Source organism: Taeniopygia guttata, chromosome 9 (genome assembly GCF_048771995.1).
Source record: "Taeniopygia guttata chromosome 9, bTaeGut7.mat, whole genome shotgun sequence".
NCBI lineage: Eukaryota > Metazoa > Chordata > Aves > Passeriformes > Estrildidae > Taeniopygia > Taeniopygia guttata.
Window position 1 is genome coordinate 5026686 of NC_133034.1, and position 23136 is coordinate 5049821.

The following is a 23136-nucleotide window of genomic DNA, read 5'->3' on the forward strand; positions in this document are numbered from 1 at the left end:
TTGGAGTGTGGTGGATATTATTTCTGCTGGTGGGGTGAGATATAAGACAACCCATGCTGGACTGGGTTTAGCCAGGGATTCAAGGACTTCAAGTTTGCACACCTGAGCCTTTGCCCTTGAAGGGGTGGGACTCACATGGTAAGCAGTGGGTTGAAGGAAAGGGGTGAGAGCAGGAAAGGGGTGGGGGCTGTGCCCTCCCAGTAGAGAAACACAAACCTGCTCGCCTCCAGGCAGCTGTGCCCGGGATGCTGCTGGTATAAGGAGGAAGGGGAGGCATCAGCCATGGTCCCTCTTGCTCAGCTACTCCACAGCCAAAACCTCTTTGGCCAGGTGGTGTTCACATTTCATCTTAACCTCCACAGCCTCAGGTGTGTCAGGTGCCAGCCATGCAATCGCACATGCAGTAAGGAAACCCAAATGCTGAAGTGGATGGGAGATGTGAGTTGGCTGCTGTGGTGAGTCCTTACCCTTGCCCCAGCACCACACCCTGGGCCACCCAGTTGGGCTCAGCAGCTGGTGCCTCAAAGGTGATGATGAAACCCGAGCATACGGCCAGCAGCTGTGTCATGGTTTGACACGGGAAGAGAATTTTTTTTTTGGAAGGAAGAGGTCAATCCAGTCAGGATTGACATCAGGAACCTGGACTGGTGAGTTTTCTTTCCCAGGGAAAAGAGCGGATGTTTGCGCTCCGAGTCCTTTACTCACCAGTCCAGGTTCCTGAGGTCAGTTTCTAGGGCTCCCCTGGGACTCTCAGGGCAGCACAAGTATGAGGTGAGGGCAGCTCCTGTCTGGGACTTATCCTTCCATGTTTGGATTTTTTGCAGTCAGCTGCCCGCTCAGGGCCACAGGACTCAGAGCACAAACATCGGCTCTTTTCCCTGGGAAAAAAACTCAGCAGTCCAGGTTCCTGATGTCAGTTTGTAGGGCTCCCCTGGGACTGTCAGGGTGAGGGATGATCTCCAGGATGGAGAACCAGGTGCCAATGCCCCATGCCTGCTCAGCCACAGGCTGCTGGTAGTCCCAGATGCACTTTTGGGCATCCAGGCAGATCTCTACCTCATTGTTGAGCAGGGTGAAGAGGGGTGCCAGGGGACAGGCTGCCACTAAGGTGGTGGGGAAGCCAAACTGCAGGACTAGGAGAAAGAGGAGGAAGAGGAGCAGGGAGGTACAGATTGAAATGACAGCAGTAACTGCAGCATCTCACAGCCCCATCCTGTGGGGAATTGTAGCAGGCCTTCTCCCTCCAGCCCCTGCAGGCTGCTCAGGGTGGAAGCTCCTTCCTCTAGGAGACTCCTGCAGTTCCTGCCTCTCCACACCAGTTTTCTCTCTCCCAGCACCTCTCAGCACTCCCCAGCCCGAGGCTATTCCCTATCCATCTCCAGGAATTCATCAAGCAGCCCTTTGAACCCCAGCAGCTGGTGGCCCACAGCCCAGTGTGCCTGCTTCACCAGGGCTGACTCCCCCTCCTCACCCTCCTTCTTGGTTGAGAGGAGCTTCTGCTTGCACCACCAGCACTTCAGCTCTCTGGAGGAACAGAAGAAGGGCCAGCATGTCCTCTGCTTCTGAACATGCCCTTGGCAACCTGTGTGAGCTCAGGGATGCATGATGGCTCTGGCAAGCCAGGGCATACTCATAGGCTGGCCACCTCCTGCACGTTGATGATGATGATGTTCCCCACCCTGATGTCCAGCAGCTCCTGTGCCAGCTCCGTGGGGCATCCACTTGGGCTGCCCTGTGGGACAGTGGGGCCCTCAGCCTGCTGGCACAGGGAGATGGGACCCGAGCATGGGCAGGAATTCCCACACACACACCAGCTGGGAAGGCCAGTGCAGGGGCTGCTCTGTCCCAGCTGGCACTCAGCTCCTCACTGTGGATCCCCAGAGAGCTCAGGTAGTCTGCGGGACAGTTGACAAACCTGCAGGAGCCAGGGCAGAGTTGTGAGTGGATACCCCAGGCTCTGAGTGCAGGAATGCATCCAGAGCAGCCCCAGGGAAAGAAGGGCTTATCTGATTCACACAGAGCCCTCTTCCTGTTTGCCAGGGTGGGACAGAAGGGCTGATGATGGGTCCCAGACTGGGACCAGTTAACCCACAGCCACCTGGCACTGCCTCAGCCCCAGGGCCACGTAAGTGCTCCCACTCTCTGATGGGATGGTCCCCCTGGCACGGTGCTCCTTGCCTGTGGTGGCAGCAGCACTCTCCTGTCTTTTAGCCCTGCCCAAAGGCCCAGGAACCTGCTTTTCAGGAGCCAGGGAAAGGAGGGATGGGGCTCTGGAGGAGAAACTCAGAAGCAAAATGAGGTGCATCCCACAGCTGTCCATGGGACAAGAGTGGTGACTGGGGGTCTCTGGATTCCCTGGAAAGCAAGGAGGCTGCAAACCCCATCAGAGCCCCACAGAAATGCAGCTGGTCATGCAGAGTGGGACATCCAGGAGCACTGGGGCACTGTCCCCCTTCCCCTGCAAGCTTGGGCACCGCAGCCCCCCACCTAGAGTGGCACCCAGGGCTGGAGCTGCTGCACAGTAGCAGAGCAGGCTGCAGGGTGCACTCAGATAGGGCAACACCTTCTCATGTGCTGTGGGGACAAGGTGACTCCAGCAGGAGATAAAAGATAAGGCTGCTGGCACCTGTACATGTTTATGTAGGCAGCACTGGGGTGACTGTGCTGGTGTGGATCAGCTGGTAGAGCTGACCCAGGAGATGAACACAAACACATCACACCTCTGGCTCCCCTCCTGTAAGAGGCCCCCCATGGCAGGACACATCCTCCCCTGGATCCAACAATCCGCTAATCAAGGCTGCATTTACCACAAGGGGATTGAAATCTGGAGGCAGATCACGGTACTTTTTCTATGTGCATCCCAGCAGAGTGAAGCTCATCCAGAAATTTCTTCCTCCAGGTCCTGTGGATGGCAGCAGATCTCTCCTGCAAGTCCCTGTTCTCACAGTGTCCTGCTGCCAGCTCAGCTCCTGGGGGATGGTTTCCCACACCAGGACCAAGTCTGAGGCAATGAAAGGGATCTCATGGTGGAACCCAAAGCTATGTTTGTTCTGCAGGTCTCTCTCCTCCATGACTTGGTGCTCTTGTGGGGCTAGGCATTGTCTTGTGAGTGAAACAAGGAGCTGAGGGAAGGATGTGCCTGCTCTGGAGGGGGCTCCAGCCACTTCACCTGGGTGATCCTAGCACGGGAAGCAGGAAGCTGGGAGGGCTGATTAACAGGATTGAGGACTGCACCTGTCTTGTGAAAGGGAAGGACTGGAGCACATGAGTAGGATGAGTAGGCTGGTGCCTGCCAGGGCTTGGGGGTCCAGTGCGCTCTGAACATGGTGTATGGACCAGCTGCCAGCTCCAGTCATTGCACACTGGGGCTTTTCCTGAGCTCCTCAACCTGGCAGACCCTCTCCTGCCCCAGCCTCCTCTGCAGGATGGAAAAGAGTCAAACTCCAAGCTCCTTTTCCCCTCACCTGTTCTCACGCAGCTGTTGCTGAAGACACTTCCATGCTCCTCTTGTCCAGGGCTGTGTGGCTGGGCGGGGGGTGAGGTGTGTGGGATGAGGAGCACAGCAGGATGTTGTGAAAATGACTGTTTCAGGTTGAACAGTCCCTCAGTTCACTTTATTAGGTGGAATGACTGAGTCTAAATCTCTTAAATACTGGAGAGCTGAAATAAAGCCATAAAAACTTGAAGATAAACTGGAAGGCTGCAGAACTTGATAAGTTAGAGTGGGTGAATTAATCTGCTTTCAATTTTGTCCCAAAATACATGCTCTTGAAGTGACACTTGAAAGTGTAACTCAGTCTCTGATCACACCTTCAAATTAGAGCAATGAGGGGCTTTTTGCTTCCTGGGAAATTAAATAAGCAAGGATTCAAAAGGCTGGAAGTTTGTGAATGTGCATGAAGGAACTGCTGGCCTTTGTTCTTGTAAATAAACCCAAATCTTCCCCCAGGCAGCCTGGCTGCAGCAGGAATAGGTTGTGACCACCCACCTGGGGCATTTCCACGGCCTCTTCACCCACTGCCCCCATCCTGCCCCACCAGGCTGCAGGGGAGGGGGTCATCTGTGGAGCTCCTCTGTTGCATGGCAGAGCCTTTGTGCCCCTTCCTTCCTCCTAGTGCTGAGCAGCAGGCCCAGGCAATGGGGTGCCCATGGCACATGGACACTGCACAGCCCCACCACCCCCCCTGGCAGTGCCAGTGTCCACATCTGGGGACACCTATCATCAGGAATGTTTCCAGGTGGAAAGCAAGGAGACATGAGAGGTCAGTGGTCTGGTGCACTGTTCTCCTGTCACGTCACCACCCAGGCCCCATCTGAGTGCCCCTCTCCTCCAAATACGTGCTGTGGAGCAACCTCCTCTTGCATCTTTTCTCTGTCACTATAGGTAAAGACTTTTCTTTGGGGTTACCCAGCTCAAAGGCATGTCCACCAGTGTGTGTGATCAGTCAGGAAGCACAGAATCTCCTTAACAAAAAACATCCATGTCCTGAAAAGCTCTGGGGTGATCTACTCCAAAAAACCCCTCCATCACACAGTGAGAAGCCCTTATGCCACCTGGAGCACAGGGACAAGCATCTCTGCTGAGGAAGCAATCCAGCCCAAACTCTCCACAGTGCCTGGCAGTTTGTGGATAACCACATGCTGCTCCTTTGGGGCAGCATCTGGTTATCCCTCCTGGCAGACAGCCACAAAAATCCTCAATCCCCACAGCAGCCCAACAGGCACCTCTGAGCCCCATGTTGGAGCTGGAGAGGGAGTGTGCTGGGGAAAAGGCCACAAGACCAGACACTGCTTGAAAAGCTGGATGAAGGCACTGGGTTTTTTTCATCCTGCTTCTCTCCCACAGCTCCCAACACGAGCCCCAGACTGGCAGCTTTGACCCCCATAGCTGCTGCCCAGACCTTGCCCTGCTTGTTCCTCCCACAGAGCTGGATGTGAGGCAGCAGGCACAGGACAGAGGGGTCCTCCCATCCTAATGCTGCTTCTCCTCCTGTGGGGAGACAGTGGGAAGTGCCACCCTGGTGCTCCTGTTGATGGCTGCTTCTCCTCTTGAGCAACATCAGTCTCCCTGTGCAGGAGGGGCAGGGGACAGGAGGAGGATGAGGGTGGATGGGCGTGCAGGCCCCTTCCCCATTTGGAAACACTTTCCTCCAAGCAGCCAGGAGGAGGCCCTGCCACTGTTTGAGCTGGAGGTGGGGATCTGGGTGGCCCTGAGTGGAGAGGGCTCAGTAGGACTCATGGAGAGGTAGCGAGGGGGAGCAGCTCCCCCTTGCACCCTGGAGGGACTGGTGCCTGGTCAAGGGATTTTGGGGCACCAGGAAGATTTAAGCACTGTGTTCACCTCACACCTACAAGAACACAGTTTTTGTTGGTTTTTGCAACCTGCTGGGTGCTGCCAGCCAAGGGGCACAGTGCCAGCCCAGGAGCTATGTGGGGGTGTCAGAATCTGTGGGTATTGGTGATTCCGAGATTGTAGAAAGTCTCTGTCTTTCTGCCCCATTGCCAAAGAAGAAGCCATAATTCGTCTGTGCTGGTTTCAAGGTTGTTTATTTTTGTTTATCTATAACATGTTCTGCTGCCCTGCCGCAGCTCTGTCCTGCAGGGCAGCGTGTGGGGCTCTGCCCTCAGTGGGATGGTACAAACATTATATATTAGAAACTACGTGTACTATATTTACAATAATGTGCCAATATCTGTCCTCTACGTTGAACAGCATGTCCCCAGCCTAAACCAATAGAAAAATGCCAACACCACAGTGAAACATGGAGGGCATGAAGAAGGAGGAAAAGGACAAGACACACCCAATTCCTCCATCTTGTCCCCTTTGGACCCCTAATCTAGAAATCTAAAATTTTACTTTTGCACCCGTGTCACACTTAATTATTACTCTTATCAAACACTCAGAGCTTGTAATTCATCCTGTAAGATTGAAAACTCTTTTCCATGGACAGAGATCACAGACAGTGTCTCTCAGGCTCTGTCCAGGGGGGTTCCTGACCCCTGCCAGGGTCCCAGACCTGCCAGGGCAGCCAGAGGGAAGCCCTGGATTCCCACATGGGGGTGCAGCACTGATGGAACAGAGTAACTGAGACGCTGCTTTTACAGTCCCCAGGGAGAGTTCGTGGCACTCTGAGGGACTCAAAGCAAATCCACCTCACCACATTCCCAGTTCAGGGACATGGTGGGGTGCAGGCCCCCCAGCCAAGCCCAGTCACCACAGCACCTCCACAGCATCACAATCCACAGCAGAGCTGCCAGTGAGCAAACGCAACACGGCCCACAAAGGGCAACTAAAATGTTACAGGGCCACACTGTCCTACCTAACATGCCCAGTCTCCAGCTGAAGAAGGGATTCTTCCCACTCTTTCAAAGATACAGATTCATGTCAGATCGGAACAAATCAAATGACCACCAAGAGCACATTTTCAAGCACCCCTCCTGTGTTTTCCTTGTTCCCCTGGACTGATGGCTGTTGGACAAACACAGCAGCTGATGGCAAGTGCTTTCCAGGGTTTTTCAGCAGATGGAGAGATGCAGTTCAGTGGCCTGGATCAAACACAGGTGCAGAGGGAACAGCAATACTACACTGCCATCTTCCACAGAAGCAGGACGTGATTCAGATTTTCTGATGGCAAACACTTCTACAACAAAGTTCCACCAAACCCTTACCTGGGTTAATATATTAACGTCAGCTTGTCCCCAGTCCTCTCATAAGCCTGTAGCTGTGTTTAAATCTTGAGTACAGAAAGGCTACTCCCCCTGCAGCCCCATGTTGTACCACCAGGTATACCTGGGTACTAACCTGGGTTAGATCTTTTTTCACCTTTTTACAGGCCATTCCTGAGCCTTGATCTGAAGGCGATGTTTGTGAGGATATTCCTAACCTGAATGTGTGTCAGGTCTGCAAGTGGCTCACATGGCTTCAGTCTGCTGCAAACACCTTCTGGTAAAACCTCCCCTATGAAATAAAAACCACAGGCACAGCGAAGGCTCTTGTGTTAAGATTTAATAATAATAATAACAACATTTCAAAAACAATGAGTGCATTGTACACGAGACCTGGTTTCAGTGCTTTTTGTTGACTTTTTGCCCTGTGTGTGTCAGTGTACTGAAGACCTGGGGAATGGTGAGTGGATAAAAAACCCCGCTGGGACATTTCTTGGAGGAGGGCTGGGGAGAGAGGGCAGCAAGAGTTTCAGAATCGAACGAAGGTGGCATCGATCTGCCGCACAGTCGGGAGGGCCAGCATGATTTTGCGCCGGTACTGGGGGTCCTTCTGCAGGGGGTTTCTCTCCAGGTATACAGTCTCCAAATTCTTGGCTCCTTTCAGCTCATCCAGGTCGCTCCAGCTCTCCACGAGGTTGTCATTCATCTGCAGAGCACACACAGGCATGTTCACACCCACAGGGATCCCCAAAAGAAGGAGAGCAGTTGTGGTGCTGTGTCACTGCTGCCAAGGCACCACCGCTCACCAACACCTTCTCTACAAGATCCTTCTTGCCCTGGAGCCTCTGAGCTGAGCTTTCCTGTCTCACATCCCAGGCCTCAGCACTAAACCCAACTCCCCCACGCTGTCCTGGCTGCTGGGCACATGCCTCACCCTTCAGACAGCAGATCCAGTCCAGCCAGTGTGCTAGGAAAGACTGCAAGTCTGCCAGTCTCTGCACCATCTCCCACTCCACCATGCATTTATGGGCTGGAAATCTTTATGTCATAATTTATTTCTACTGTGACACCCATCTTTACTTTTATGACTTCTCAGGAAACATTAAAAAAGGTCCCAGACTGAAAAGAAAAGCAACGTTTTCCTCTCTCCTCAACATAAACTTCCCTGCAAAAACTGCTTCAACACTCCAGAAGAAATGCCAAACTCCCTGATTTGGGTTCTTCTCCTGCCTCATTGTTGGCTCAGCAATTGCACACAAAGGAATGAGTGCTTCAGCTGTCCAACAAGAAAGCAAAGCTGCAAGGTGGACACATGCTGTCCAACCCTGAGACAACAGCACCCTTTGCTTTTGGATACAGAGTCACTGCAGCAATGCCACCTTCACATAAAATGTAAAAAACCTCACTGGATTGTCTCATTCTGCTACAGCTCATCACAATGTTACTTCACCCAAGTCACTCAACTTTCAGATATCACAGTCCCTCCACTGGGGATATGCTACTGGAAAACTGCTAGAAGACTGTCACAGTAGCTAGGATTTTGAATTCTGTTTACTTAATGTGTTAAAGGACATTGTTATGTGGCTTCAACCGTTCAGCCAGTGAAAAAAAATATAAATTGGTAGATACAATACTGGTTTCCACTGAAAATTCTGCCCTGCTCCTTTTCAAACATGTCAGGTTTTTTTAACATAAATGTTGGAAGGCTGGAACAAAGCCAGGAGGGCATTTGCTGTGCTCAGCTAACAGATCTTGGCCAGTACTCTGCTCTGACAAAGGACTCTGGATACACTGGTGTTTTTGCAAAGGAATCCAGCCAAGTCCAGCTCTGGCCTGTCCTTTCAGTACAAGTGCAGACACCTCCTATAAGCACAGCAACAGCAAAGAGGAAAACAGGAGGAAATCGTATGGGATCAGGACAGGCCCCACACCAGCCACCCTGCCTGCCTCACCTCTGCTGCCCAAAAGCTTCATGGGCAGTTAAATGGCTTCTCAGTCCTGCTCCTTAAAGAGCTCCTTACAGAAAGGCATGGCCAGGTAACACTGCTGGCTGGCTCCTCAGCCACACTGCAAGATGAGGAAAACCACCTAAGGAGCCTGGGCTCCAGACTCCAGCTGGGTTTCATTTGAAGCTGCTTTCCACTCCTTTTCTCTCAGCATCTGCCCAAGAGTTTAAATAACTCCAAATGATTATACAGCACAGCTCTTATTCTCAGCCTTGAATGCAGAGACTCTACAAGAGCTAAAGCACGTGCCAGCTCATGAACATCTGCTGCTGCTTCTCCATTTTTTCACACGAGCACGTTTGTGCACAGCTCCCAAACATGGCACAGTGCTGATGCTTCAGGACAGGGCATCTCTGAATTTCCTGACCTGACTTAGGAAAGCCGAAGAGCTCAGCAATTCAGGGTGCCAGAAAGAAACAGAAGCAATCCTAAGCTGTTATCTGCCTCAAAGGAACGGAACCAGAAGTTGGTTTTGTTTTGTTCATATTTATAACACTATAAATATACCAACTCAGCTCTGCACAAGCTCTGTGCTTCCCCTGGTACTCTGTCATGCTCACTCACAGAAAGAACAGCTACAGAAATAGGACATGTGGGGCTGTTTCATAACCAACCTGAGCAGGAAGGCAGGGCCCACTTCCTAGGCAGAGACAGGCTCCTTACCACTCAGCAAAACCTGGCAAAGAAATCTTTAAGCTCTTCCCTTTCCCTAGGGAAAACCATTACACACTCTATCCATGCAGACTGGCAAGACCTTAAAGCTGATCACCAGAACTAGAAGAGCTCCCTCCAAGGCACACATGTCCATATGCTGCCCATCAGAAGGGTTTCCCTCACTGTGGCACAGGCATTTTGGGAAACAGCTCTGGCCTGTGCTTACCCAGAACTCCTGCAGCTCTGTTAGGTGACTGATATTCTCGATCTTCTTAATTCTGTTGGCTGCAATGTCCAGCATTGTGAGTTTGTTCTAGACAAAGCAAACACAAAAATATTAGATCTGATTTCCTTTCATCTTCTCTGTGACATTTTCTCCAGGCCCAGAGTTGGAAGCTGTCAAGAGAAGACGTGTTATCGCCAGCTGCTCACATTCAGCTCAACTCTGGCTGCCTACATGGAACAAGGAAGATTGTTTTCTATTAAGCTGGGCTACTGACCCCCCAGAAGCCATGTGACAAAAATGAAGGCAGTTACTGGCTGGATGGCAACTGCCAGCCAAGGGCTCCCAAAAAGTGAGCTTACCTCAAAGTACCTTAAGAGGAGCACTAAAAATCGGATCCAAAGTGTCCCCTTGAGCAGCAGAGCTGAACAAACTCTTAGCAGCACGAAACTCAACAATTTTAGAAAAGCTTTTGCTGGGTGAGAATGAAAATGATACAGGCTTCCACAAAATCCATCCCACTCAAAAAGACAGACATGTACACTGACAGGAAGGCAATCTGCATGCCATGGCTGGCCTCTCTTACTCCCAGCTCCAGTTTTGTCCTATTGAAAAGCACTCATGGTTATCTACAAGCTGCTGTATGAAAGGCTGCAGCAGCTGTGTCCAGGAGCCTTCCCATGGCTGAGGATCAGCCAGGCTACTGCTCCAACCACAACTCCCTTCCCCTTACTCCAGAATATCTGGAGGATCTTTACCCACACGAGATACTTTAACATAAAACAAACACTTGGGTATTTGTGGTCTCCCAAGAGACTCAGGAACCCACACCTAACTGGGGAAACTGAGGAACAAAAACTTCCAGAAAAGCCACTAACACAAGCAGCTCAGGGAAACAACTGTGCTGCACAGTCAGCAAAAGCCTCACATTGTTCTCCAGTCCCTCGATGACTTCGATGCCGTTGTGGCTCAGGTACAGCTCCCGCAAATTCACCAAGCTCTGCAGCCCCTCAATCTTGGTCAGACGGTTATTCTGCAAGTGCAGCAGGCTGTTTAGTACCCTCCAAACAAACCCAAACCCACGTGACTCACGGGGGGAAAACCATTTCTCTAAAGTATGGCTGGGAAGTGGAAATAGTCTGCTTGGGCCCACACAGATCTTGGGAGCTCAGCTGTTTGATCTCTGCATCACTGATGCACGAGAAGTCCCATGGGAGTCCCAGTCTCCAGCAAGAATCAGACTCTGACCTTCCCATCAAAAGTTGCAGCCTGAAAGTTTTTGGCTTGGTGTCTTAACAAACAGCAGGACTATGCATGAACAGTGTTCAGTTTTAAGTCTTTACAAATGGGAAGGTCAGAGAGAAAGTTACACCACCTTAATCACACTGCACTCTGCTCTAGCTAATTCTTTATGGCCTACAGAATAATGCCACATACAGGTACCACAGCAGGTAGTCAGTGACGTGTCAGCAGCTTTCAGAGATACTACAATGCACAAGCACTGTCATATGGATAAGAAGGAGATTCAGTGAAAGAAATTAGCTGAGTATATTTTATTTCACCTTTCAAAAAGGAAGAAGCTGTTTGAAATCTCATTTAGGACAGATTGCACTCAGCACAGGCTCGTTCATATTTCTTGCCTCTTCAGTAAGAAGGCAGCGACACTGAGCCACTGTCATTGTAAGGACTACCTGGCACAACACTTTCAGTGTTACTGTAATACATTAGGAAACAGTGTTTCAGGAAGGAAATAGGGGATTACATTCATTTCCTGTTCTTTCTTCCATAAAAATCAAATAGCTGTTTTATAATTTTATCAGTGTCTGTCAATTTCAAGTAGCATTAAAGGATGAAAAAGAAACAACACAGAGAATTCACTTCCTTCCAGCACAGGAGTTGGACTCTAACCCTGCAGCCCTGCTAATGAGGGGCTCACATGAAGGTTGAAGAGGGATTTTTCACAAGGGTATGCAGTGATAGGACAAGGGGGAATGGCCTTAAGATGAAGGAAGGCAGGTTTAAATTAATGTTAGGAAGAAATTCTTCTCGGTGAGGGAGGTGAGGGCCTGGCACAGAAAAGCTGTGGCTGCCCTTGGATCCCTGAGGGAGCCTGGGACACAGCCTGGGATGGTGGAAGGTGTCCTGCCCATTTCAGGGGTGTGGAGCAAGATGATCTTTAAGGTTCCTTCCAACCCAAACCATCCTGGGATTCTGTGACTCAGAAGAACTGATCCTATCTCACAGGGTGGTTCAAGGCTTTCAGAACACAACCAGTACCTGTATACTGAGCACAGTCAGGTTTGTCAGGGCATCCAAGTTCTGGAGCTTGGTAATTTTATTCTTTCCAAGGAACAGACTGTCAAGATTAGCCAAGGTGTCAATGTTTTCAATTACCTGTGAAACGAGCAGAGGAGAGAGTGTTACTGCAAAATTCCACCTGGGAGATGTGGCTGTCACTTTCTAGCCACGTTAGAACCATGTGGTGTATCCTGGGTAGAAGATACTCATTTGTGAAGCAAAAAAAAAGCTGTTACTAGTGAATGGAAAGAGAATCTGGGAAGGAAAACCAGACTTTGTAAATTGAGTCTTGCACATCAGTGACTGTATAACACAGAGGGAAGTTGTTCAGCTTCTCTGCCATTTAACTCTCTGCCAGTTAACTCAAGCAAAGTTAACTGTCTCACAGGTGTGTGTGTTACTGGATTTAACTACTGGCTGTACAGCCTGGCTTCTGGCAGAACACACCCACACCAGTCTGAGTGATGTACACTTTTTAAATACATACTTTACTGGGAGAATACAGACACTGTACCAGTTTAGCTCGAGCTCAGCCTTCAGGAAGAGAAAAATCAGGATTTCTGTAAGCATCAAGGATATTACAAAGGAAGGGAGAAAGCATGAACAGAACAGTGAAAACAGGAAAAAAAAGGAAAAAGGGTAAGATTACAAAAGGCTCCTGCAAACAAAAGGAGACACTTTTATTTTGCAGGGTAAAGCCTCTGAATTAAAAAAACAAGATGCTGTTAAAAGCAACAAGGACATTACAACCAGACTTCAGCTCACAGTAAAACAGTAATATGGACACAGACACACCCAGAGCTGTGTGCCTGCTGTGCTCAGGCAGGCTGTGACATCTCAGCTTTTCCACATGCTTCTTGCCTGCCAAAATCTCAAATTAGTAGTGCTGGGGAGCCAGGCCACTGAGTCCTAGCACCGCCTGGATCACTCTGTGTGTTCACCTGTGCACGTACTAACAGAAGGAAGGAGAAGGACACTCAGGAAAGGTAAGAAGCTTTTCAACCTCTATCCCACAACTGCCAGAACACTGAACACAGTGTTAACCAGCTCAAATTTGCATTCACCCCCCTTCTAGATTATGGATTTCCCCTGTTTTGACCTTGCAAGAAAAATTATAGATTTGTTGCTCATTAGCAACTTCTCCAGCCCTGAGGAGGAAATACTGATGACTCAGTGCAGGGAGAGGAATGGAACAGATGGATATGAGGGGATAAAAACCTGAGAACAAATAAAGGAGTGCTTTACATTGCAGCTGCCTCAGTCCAGCTTTAAGAAAAAAAAAGCATTAAATATGTCAGCTCAAGCATAAAGTTCTTCTCCCCAAAAGAAACAGAGCAAGAAGTGCTAATTCATGAAGGCTTCCGAGCTAAGGGCACCAAGGGAGGTTTGAGTAGGCAACAAAATATTTTCTTGGCATACTCCAATTCTACATAAAGCCCTGCTGCAGCAGCTTTAATACACAAGGAAGAAGTCAATCAGGCACCTTAGAGCCAAGAACACTGCCTGCAGAGTCCACAGGCTTGTGCCCCAAAGAGTTAAGGGTATGTCCAGCTGTGAAACACACAGCCAAGGCACCCTACACCCACAGAAAACCAGTCCAGGAGTTCTAGGTACCCTCAGGCAGCACGACATTTCTTTGTGCCAAGCCAACTCACAGGTTACTCACCCCAATAAAGCAATTAGAAGCATAGAACACTGCTGCTTGAAGATGTCAGAATAGAATTAACAGACAAACAGAAAAAAAACATTAAAAATAAAATAATTTAAGAAGCTTGTGTTACCCACACAGTGACAATTTAAGTTTTTTTTTGTTTGTTTGTTCGTTCTGTTAATATGCTCAGGCTCAACACTGAGAAAACACATGAAATAAATCTAACCTCATTGTTAAAAATATATTCCTTGGCTTGACAACATTATTGACAACGTACTGCCTACGTATCAATTCTAGCTTGATTTTTTTTTTTTTGCCCCAGATGATAATGATGCTTAGATACAGAATACAATACAGCTTTGCTTAACCCAGCTTCTTAATGTAAGGATCAGTGTGCTGAGCCGGCTCTGCTTCTCTCCTTAACTCCTGTTCCCCCATCCTAGGCAAACTCTAAGGTTCCTAATTCTTCCTCTGACCTGGCTGATGTTCTCACACTCTAGATTTATCCCCCTAAATAATTTCTAGATTATCCCCCTAAATAATTTAATTTCCAAAGCAGAAATTCCTGGAAAACAATTCAGTCCAGTCTGGCTTTAGGAGGAAACCAAAATTTTTTCCTCTTCAAAAAGGCAGCACACATTTCTGCTTTAGAAGGCTGTTTTTAATAGCTGAAGTTTCCTCATTTTCTACAAAGACAAGTGTTCTTCCAAAAGTCCTGAAACAAAGAGGACAAACAGATCTTTTTGTAATCTTTTAGTATAAGTCATTTCTCAGACACTAAAAATGGGCAGCAACAACTTACACCACATTGACTGAAATGCAGTCATCTTCAATCAGTATTTTCTAAACAGCATGTAATTTTAAAAGCTTTAAAAAAAAGAGCTTATTTTGCATGTTGCAAGTCTTTTGTGTCATCTGTCTGACCAGTTCTCTTATGAACCAAGCAAATACAGTGAATCATACCTTAGGGACAGGAGAGACTACTCATAACTGCTCTCCCTTAAGTGGCACAGATTTTAAATTGAAAGAGTCACAATCTGCACAATAAAACCCCAAAGCAATCAGCACTACAGTACCAAGTTTTAGGTTTTAAAGGCATTCCAGAGCAAAGCCTCAAGAAAAAAAATTTGCCTAAACAAGATTGACTACCATAGCAGGCTTTCAATTGCACACGCAAATCAAACTCATTTTGTTTTCAATAGGTTTCATGGACTCAGCACCAGTGTGTAGAAAGGTAAGAGAAAACACTGCTAGTTTTGATAGGCTTGGCTCCCTAGCAGGAAGAAACCATCACCTGCAAAAGGAAACACACAGGGGATATACGAGTTCATTAAAGACAAAAATTCACAAATGGTGATTTAGTAGCTAGGCACTAATGCAGAATGAAAGGCTGCAGCATGCACAGCAATAAGCACAGGGAGTGACCGGAACAGTAAAAGCCAACAAAACTGCAAATCAAAGTCAATGCAGTGCCCTTGCAGAAAATGCCAGAATCACACCACAGAGCTGAAAACTCTCCAGCCAACGTCTCTCAGAACAAACCTACCCGAATTCGATTGGACCCCAACTCTAACATCTGTAGCATCTGCAAGTTGCTCAAATTCTCAATTTTGCTGATTTTGTTGTTGACAAGGAAGAGCTTTTTAAGCTGGGTAAGCCGATCCAGTCCTTCAATGTGTCGCAGAACATTAAAGGAGATGTCCAGGACCCTGAGGTAAAACAAACCAAAGGTCTCATCAAGCATGGATGATTCTGAAAGAGGCACTTGTAAATTGGTGGGGAATCTCCCTGTCTGCAGAGATCAAGCCTTTGCTAGGCCTTGAAGCTAAAGTAATGAATGCAATTTCTTTTTATCAAAAAATACAACAAATAAAACTTTCAAAATACTTCCGCAGTGTGTTTGGAAAGAAAGAAATCATCTGCCACATGCAGAAGACAGACATTATTTTGCCCAGCCATGGAGCTGCCATGCTGGGAGGAAGCCAATCTGCGTTTTCCTTGGGAAAGGTACCTGCCTACAAGATCTGCCTCTGACAGGACCATGTCAAGGACTCCCCTGGCAGGAAGCAGTTGTGATGGTGAGAAATGGGCCAGTCCCGTCCCAGGGGGAACATTTTTGTAATGTACCTCCAGAGTGATCCAGGCAAATACCAGAAACTCAGAAACCTGGAAGGGTACTACTTCTTCCCTAACACTCTTCAAAAGAAAATAACCTTATCTGAAATCTCTTGTCATTTTTGCAGGAATAAACAGAATAAACACCTGTTACACAGAGCTCTCACTGCAAGAGCAAAGGGGGCCTGAGAGCACCCACACCTGTGTGGAAGCTACAACCACCAGGCATTCTCACTGCCTTACACAGCACAGGTTTCATTTCAAGCTGCCTGTCCCTGGGCAGCTTCAGGACAATGAAACTTGCGTACGGCACAGATTAAATACCAATAAAGCACCAAAATAAATTCTGAGAGAGGCTTGGGTGATAAACACTGGAATAAGTACAGTATGAGTAACACAGTGAGTAGCAAATCACCCCCAGCCTAATCCTGGCGATTCCCCTGGACTCACTCAAGCTCCACCAGAGACTCCAAGTTCTCAATCTTCCGAATTTGATTGTCATAGAGATCCAGCTCCCGCAGGGTCTGCAATTGCTCCAGGTTCTCAATGTGCTTAATCAAATTCTGACGGAGACACAGAGTCTAATTGTTGAGGAAAAGTTTAGAAAGAAACAGAAAAATGGCAATGAAGGATTGCATGTAATGCCTTTGTGCTTACAGACAAAAAGATGTTTGTGAGGGTTTCCACATGAAGTTTTGCTGGGAATTTGTTGGGTTGTTAGTGGTTTGTTGGGTTTTGTTTGTTTTGTTGGGTTTTGTTTGTTTTGTTCTTTTAATACAATATTTTCTTGGCATACTCCAATTCTACAGAAGGAAATTTTTCCACCACAAGGGTCAGATACAGTAACAGCAGCTCAGAGAGGCTACATAATCTCCATCCTTGGAAATACTCAAAAGCTTAACTGGAGAAGGCCTTAAGCAACATGTTCTAACTGGGTTTGCTTTGAGGACTTTACCATCCAGGTCATTCTGTGTTCAGTCTGCTGTGCTAGTCCAGGATGTGCCCTGATGCTCTCTCATCCACTTCCAAAACACACTTGCAGAATCCCAAAATATTACTACTTGACAAATAGGTAAAACCACCTTTTTCAGCTAAAAATGAAGCAACTCACTAAAATCTCAGACAAGAAGAGATTCTCTGTCATCTTACAGGTTAGATCTACAAAACCCCCAGTTCCAAGAGGCATTCTCTATTCCCCAGGACTGTTACCTTCACTTTTTTGAGCACCTCAAATCCTTCAATCTTCCCAATTCGGAAATGATTCAAGTCAACATCCTTAAAGAGAAATGGAGGGATTTAGCAGTTGTTTCAAAACAAATCTGGTCTTTAAAGATCAACCTGGTACTTTGTTCTATGGAGATCATAGTCTTACAAAATGTGTAGCTCATTAAAACTTCCCCTCCAAGAGCATTTGTAAAATGGGTTTGGCACATGATTTTACCACCACAACTGAGACACATGGCCTGAACTTGGCAACTGCAAATGCAAAATGTCAACTGCATATAATGCAACAGCCCTCTCCTGAGTCTGGGCATTACCAAAATTAGAAAGCTTCAGAAATCTACTGAGATGGAAAAATTCTTGCATAAAAGTTTTGCGTAAAGTTCTCTTACCAACATTTCTAGGGCTTAACCAGAACACAAGTTGCAATTTCCAGTTCCAAGCCTCAGATGAGCACGAGTCACTGACAGTTTGAAAAACAAGTGGTTTTGTGAATGCTAATTCTGCACTGGCAATCAGCTGTGCACTTCCCATCTGTGCTGTTCAGCCCCAGATGCTCCAGTTTTGAAAGTCAAAGAGAAACAGAGCACTTCCCACCCAGCTCAAAGCCTCTGCTGCTAACGGGCTCACAGGGTTGCTGATGCCAAGGCACTGGGCTGGGTAAGTCACTGTGCCTGCTCCAAACCACAGGGCTCACAGCAGCTTACAGCTCACTGAACAGACTCCCTGAAGCTCCCAGCCCAGCAGGACCTCTTGCAGCACAGACACACTTCCAGTGCATCTATGCTTAAATTTAAAATTCTAAAGTACTAATGAAACATTTTGGCTAGTGATGAAAAATAGAACATCTCTACTGCTAGTCTAAAGGCTCTGAATCAGTTCTGAGGAGGATCACAGTAGCCAGCACCTTCAGAGGAATTAGATCTTTGAATTGGGTTTCAATACTTGCCTTTGCCTACCTTTGTCTCCTGCTGAATAAAGCCCGTAAGGACAAAAATCTGCCTTTACCTCAGCCTCTGGGTCCAGGCTAATGGTCTCCATGTCCACTGGTGTCTCTGCTTCTCCTGCAGGAGAAGCAAACACATTACGAGGTCCTGTACCAGACAGCCAAAGGCAGGATAACAGCCAACATCCAGAGAGCAAATGCTCCTCAGGAGGAGAAACATATGAGAGGCACAGTTCAGACATTCTGCTTCATTAAAACCACAAGAGCTCGTTACGGAAAAAAAAAAACTTTCTTTACAGCAGGATTTCATGCTCAGCTGTAAAACACACACACATCAGCACCTTGCCCAACCTGCCTGTGTGGCTGCTGGAAACTCCAGGCTCAAGGGTGGGCAGGATGCCTTTCCTTCACACCTACCCCATCCAAGTGTCTGTGCTCCTCTGAAAACATAATAAAACCTTGCCAAGAAGGAATCCTAACTGTCTGGCGAGATGACCAGGAATGACCAAGCATCTCAACAATCCACTCTTTAGGGTTTTTTTAATTAGCACTGCCACTTTATGGCACTGTTGTGAATGCTTTTGTATGGATCTCCCTTCCTTTGTTTGTCTGAACTCTACTATGCCAGACAACACTGTTTATCCCACTGCATGAATTTCCTTGGGAAATGCTTTTACAGCTCTGGAAAACACCCCAGCATTTGCTGTGCTTTTACCACAGCACATGAGGGAGGGAGATTTACTGGAGAATTCATGCTGAATAATTCATGCCCATTCCCATTTGTTGGAGATGGCTTGCTGGTTACATCAATTTCTGAAGAAAAACAAAGTCTGATTCAGCTTTGCAAAACTGACACAACACAATTTGGAAGATTTTTCTAATTCATGTGCAAAGCTTCTCTGAGTGCTACCAAAAACTCAAGCAACTTTAATTACAGTCACATCTCAAGGGCTTTGCACTAACTCCTGCATGTATGCAAGCTCATTCCCTTAACCCAGTAGCAGTGACTATTTTCACAGCCCAGAATGGTAAAATGTCAAGAGTTCCTATTTAATGAGTGTTTCTCCTGCTAATGCTTGCCCTTGTAAGTAGTAGTGCAGGCACAAACAGTACCAGCATCACCATTTTTAATGCCACCATCGAACTCCAAGGGTTTGGTGGTCCACAGATCATCACTGACCTTCCTGTATTTGGGCTGTTACTCTTGCCTGGACATTTAAACAGGAAAGAGACTCACTGAGTGATTCACAGAAGTTAAGATGAAAAAGCAATCCTTTTTTTTTTTTTTTTAATAGCACAAAATAGCAGGAAACATAAATTATATTTTGGGAATGCAAAATGAGCTGGTAGTCTTGGGGATGTTGAACAGCAAGATAGAAATGCCACCAAAAATTAACACACATACATGTGCCTGTCAGCAATTAGCAGTGAGCAACACCTGCTTTTTATTATTTTAGTTCCATATCAGGAGCTCTGCACTTCAGTAGAGTGAGATACTCCACCCTGCTGCTATCAAGACTGTACCTCTTTGACCTGTTTCATGGATGCAGAGATTCAGAGAGAAGTGCTCCAAGCCAAACAAGCAGCTTTGCAGAATTTATAGCCCACAGGAACAGTGCTCAGCTTTGGAACAACAGTTGTTTGAGATATCACACAAAAAAATCCAAATTATGCCCCTGGTATTGAGTCATACTGGCAGTAACTTAGTGTTCATGGTGAAGGAACTTTTTGAGTTTCAAGTCCTTTGAGACTTTAAAGCTGTCCAACAGTAAAGCAAATTACGCACTTGGTAAAGAAAAAAATCTTCAGCAAAAAACCCCATTCAAGTAAAAAAAAAAAAATTACTTCATTTGGCTATGAAGCTTGAATATTTTAATTTATAAACACTTTATTTAGGTAATGTGTTAAATACTTTGTTCTGGGGCTCCTCTTAATTTTGACATATGGCTTTGAGAGACTGCTCATGATAGCCAGTGTGGAAAACAGCATTCAAATCCAAAGCTGCGAAACCAAATCACACAGGATACACACTGAATTCAGTAAAATAATAGAAATTTAAATCTGAACACGCAGGCAGTGCTGTTGTGTACTAAAGCCAACTGTCATGAAGTCTATGCACCGTGTATAAAGCACACAGCAGCTTGAGGGAGATGTGTGTCTGGTACCAGCTGCAAATCAGTATTGGTAGGAAAATGTTAAAATACATTTTCTCTCAAGAGCAGAAAAACAACAAAAAAAAAAACAAAAAAAAAAGGAAAGAGAAAAGAAAAATGGTTCTAGCAAATTTACAGTCATATGTCATTTTATTTATGAAGTGACTGGAAATAAAAAGCCTCTAAACTGACCCTCCTACAAGCACTTTACAGCCAGGACTGTAATTTCCCTTGCAAATTGCTTTACTCCACACTTCTCAACGGAAAAAATCCCATCACTCTGTCAGTGCAGTTTCCTAAGTGAATTTTTGTGTAACCTATACCTGCAAGCCACATGTCTTTGCAGAGGTGGAAAAAAATCCACCACTGTGAAAACCCAAATTCCACAGCGGGAACAGTCATTACTGAGTTATGTAAGTTCACAGTACCACAAGCATTTCAATCAACAAAAAGCCTAACTACACTTTTTAAGTGCATATGCATGAAGAATATTATAAATAGCTCAGTTATATGATTTCTAACCAGAGGCTCTATTCCTCAGAGAATTAGCTAAATGATGAATTTGAAATTTCAGCTGTTCAAGCTACTTAAGATCTTCTGTGAAAAAATGTGGAAAACTCATCATTTTCCTTTCAGCTGAGAAATTCAAAGCTGGCTGTGGAAACTATCTCGAATGTTCAGAAATTATTCCTCTGCTTGGTTCCTGCCCTACTTTTCTGAATGCTTACAGTTTGGAAAAGGTAACAATGCAGTCATTATATTAAACAGTACACAAATGTAATTCAGCAAACAAATCTGAATGTGCTTTTCTTGCTTTCACTAGAGTGAGAGTACATCACTTCTGTACCTCCTTTCATAGAACTCCCAGGGGAACAGTGTGCAAAATACAACCTCCAACACACAGCTAAATCATGGCAGCTGAGCAAACACTCAGGATTCCAGGCATGCAAAGGACAGCTCTGTCTGATCTGCATGGTTCCATCAACTGCACAGTGCTTGGGATGCACAGTTTGCAAAGCCATGAAGAATGGAAGAGCATTTCTTTATTAATATTTGGGGGGGTTAAATTATCAACAGCAAATTAGATCTATATAGAGTGCATTTAGTTATGAGAAGAGATTTAAACTTCTAGTAACAATTTACTTGTTTGGAAAATGCTTTGGCAAATCCCAATGTGCAAGGTTAAGACGAACAGGGATCCACTGTAAGAACTAAAATTTCTTTCATTATTTCCCTTCCAGTATCCCAATAATAACAATGTGGACATCTCTGTGAAAATAATGATGTTACACTTCAGACTGCACCAAAAGCTGGGCTCAATCACCACACAGGGTCTGCAGAAGTGGACCTGCTCTGACAAGTTCCATGCAAGCCACTGTAAACCCTTCCATCAAACACCCACAGGCTTTAAAGCCTGTCAGTATTTCTACCCCATGTTCTAGTACAAACAGTAAGATCAGCAGGAAAAGCTTAAACCCAATAGGATTTAAAGATATAATTTTGAGATGTCTTAGAACTTTTAAATTAAAACAAAAGGGACAGGTTCCTTCAATCCATCTGGAAATAGCCTTGGTTGCCTTCCAGAGGAACCTGGCAATTCTTTAGGCAAAAAAACCCCCCCACATAAACAAGGTAGAATTATGAAAAGCTCCTCATGATAACTTCTAATGAAAATGTCCAACATCGTCCCACATAAAATTTCTAAATTTCCATAAAAGGAAAACATGAATAAAGACGCTTCAGATTTTGATATCGAGTATTTCAAAGAGAAACACGGATGGGCAAATAAACAAGGCAAAAAAGAAAAATCAAAGGTCTAATACTAGCAGTTCCATAAAAAACAGGCAACTTTATTCTAGCAAGGATAACTACAAATTTATTGAACGTTCAGGGAGGTGGCTCTAGGGCAGGTTCCCATGACTACCCAGGCAGCGGGAGCACAGGGGGCTGCTGCAGGCTGTGCACACGCGGCCGGGGCTGCTGGAGGCAGTGCTGAGGCTGCCACGGTACCTGCGGAGTTCTCGCCGTTCTGCTCATCCCGCAGGCTCTGCTGGCTCAGCTCTGTCACCAAGCGAACCGCCTGCTTCCTCCCCTCCTCGTCCCCCGACTCCTCCGACTCGATCCTCTTATCAACTGCACAAGACACAGAACGGCAGAGTTAGGCTTTTCCCAGCAGAGGGGCACAGGGCAGGAGTAGCAAGCAGATAAAATAACCAGGATTCACATAAACGACTAGGCAGTTAGTAGAAATCCTAAGTTAACTAAATGAAAGGTTTAGTCTTAAATAAAAGGCCTCTTACCCCTTGTTTCTACTTTGATTTTGGATGCACTTTTTCCTCCCCTCACATCTTCCTAAAACCAACAATCTGGGAAGAAGACTGGAGGAAAAAGGAAATTTCTTAGATCAATGAAGTGCAATTCCAAAGATTACGGAGATGGAATTAGAACGATTACATTTTAAGAGCTTTTAGAATATATATTAAAAAAAATCAGTATCATGTACAATAGTACCAATGACACGAAGTGAAGGCATCGATAAAAAAATCCTCGCAGATAAGAGCAACCTCCCCAGAACAACCTGTCAGGTCCCTTCATGTTTACCGAGTGGTGGCCACCCTGAGCCTGGACCAGAAGAAGCTCCTCGCTCCTCGCCCCCTCCTCAGTCTTTCCTCTCCTTACACCAGGGGACTGAGGAAAACCAGCGCCATCCAGAAGGTTTCTTTCTGCTTATCTATACTTTTCACGTCACGGTTATCTCCAGAACCCCGCTCCTTCTCCCTGCGGCACACGGAGCCCACGGGCACCCGCCGTGCGATGACACCGGCCCGGCAGGGCCCGGCCACTGGCCTCGGGCTGGACACGCGGCGGCTGCACGACTCCGGAGGGCCAACAACCCCCGGCCCAGCGCGCAGCTGGCAGCCGTACGGCCCGGAGGCGGCGCTGGAGCAGCCGGCCGCGCCGCCCCGACCCCGCAGCCCCGCAGCAGCCCCGGCGGGCTCTCACCCTCCATCATCTCCTGCGGCCCCGCTCCGCTCTCCGCCGCCATAACGCTCCTCCTCCCACCGCCCCTTCCGGAAACCGCCTCCGCCGCCGCCGCGCCCAATCACAGCGCGCCGCTGCCGCCGCGCCGCAGCCAATCGCCCGCAGCCGGCGCGCCCAGGAGGCGGGGCAGAGCCCGCCCACACCCCAGCGCGCATGCGCTG

General features: G+C 47.1%; 1 protein-coding gene across 2 annotated transcripts; it reads right to left on the minus strand.

Annotated features, from left to right (window-relative positions):
* Window positions 1-6989: 6989 nt before the first annotated feature.
* On the minus strand, window positions 6990-23078 carry PPP1R7 (protein phosphatase 1 regulatory subunit 7). Of its 2 annotated transcripts, XM_030279825.4 has the most exons (11): window positions 22937-23078; window positions 22234-22311; window positions 21944-22066; window positions 17843-17898; window positions 16823-16888; window positions 16064-16194; window positions 15045-15207; window positions 11827-11943; window positions 10478-10582; window positions 9553-9639; window positions 6992-7372 (listed from the first exon to the last, which is right to left on the minus strand). In XM_030279825.4, the coding sequence occupies exons 4-11, from the start codon at window positions 17873-17875 to the stop codon at window positions 7196-7198; spliced, it is 879 nt and encodes a 292-aa protein (XP_030135685.1). In that variant the 5' UTR covers window positions 17876-17898; window positions 21944-22066; window positions 22234-22311; window positions 22937-23078; the 3' UTR covers window positions 6992-7195.
* Window positions 23079-23136: the final 58 nt, after the last annotated feature.

Coding starts and splice junctions, on each gene's coding strand:
- PPP1R7 (XM_030279825.4), bottom strand. CDS start 17,875: ATGGAGACCATTAGCCTGGACCCAGAGGCTGAG. Junction 10,583..11,826: donor TGACTGTGCTCAGTATACAG/GTACTGGTTGTG, acceptor CTGCACTTGCAG/AATAACCGTCTGACCAAGAT. Junction 7,373..9,552: donor CAGAGCTGCAGGAGTTCTGG/GTAAGCACAGGC, acceptor TGTGCTCTGCAG/ATGAATGACAACCTCGTGGA.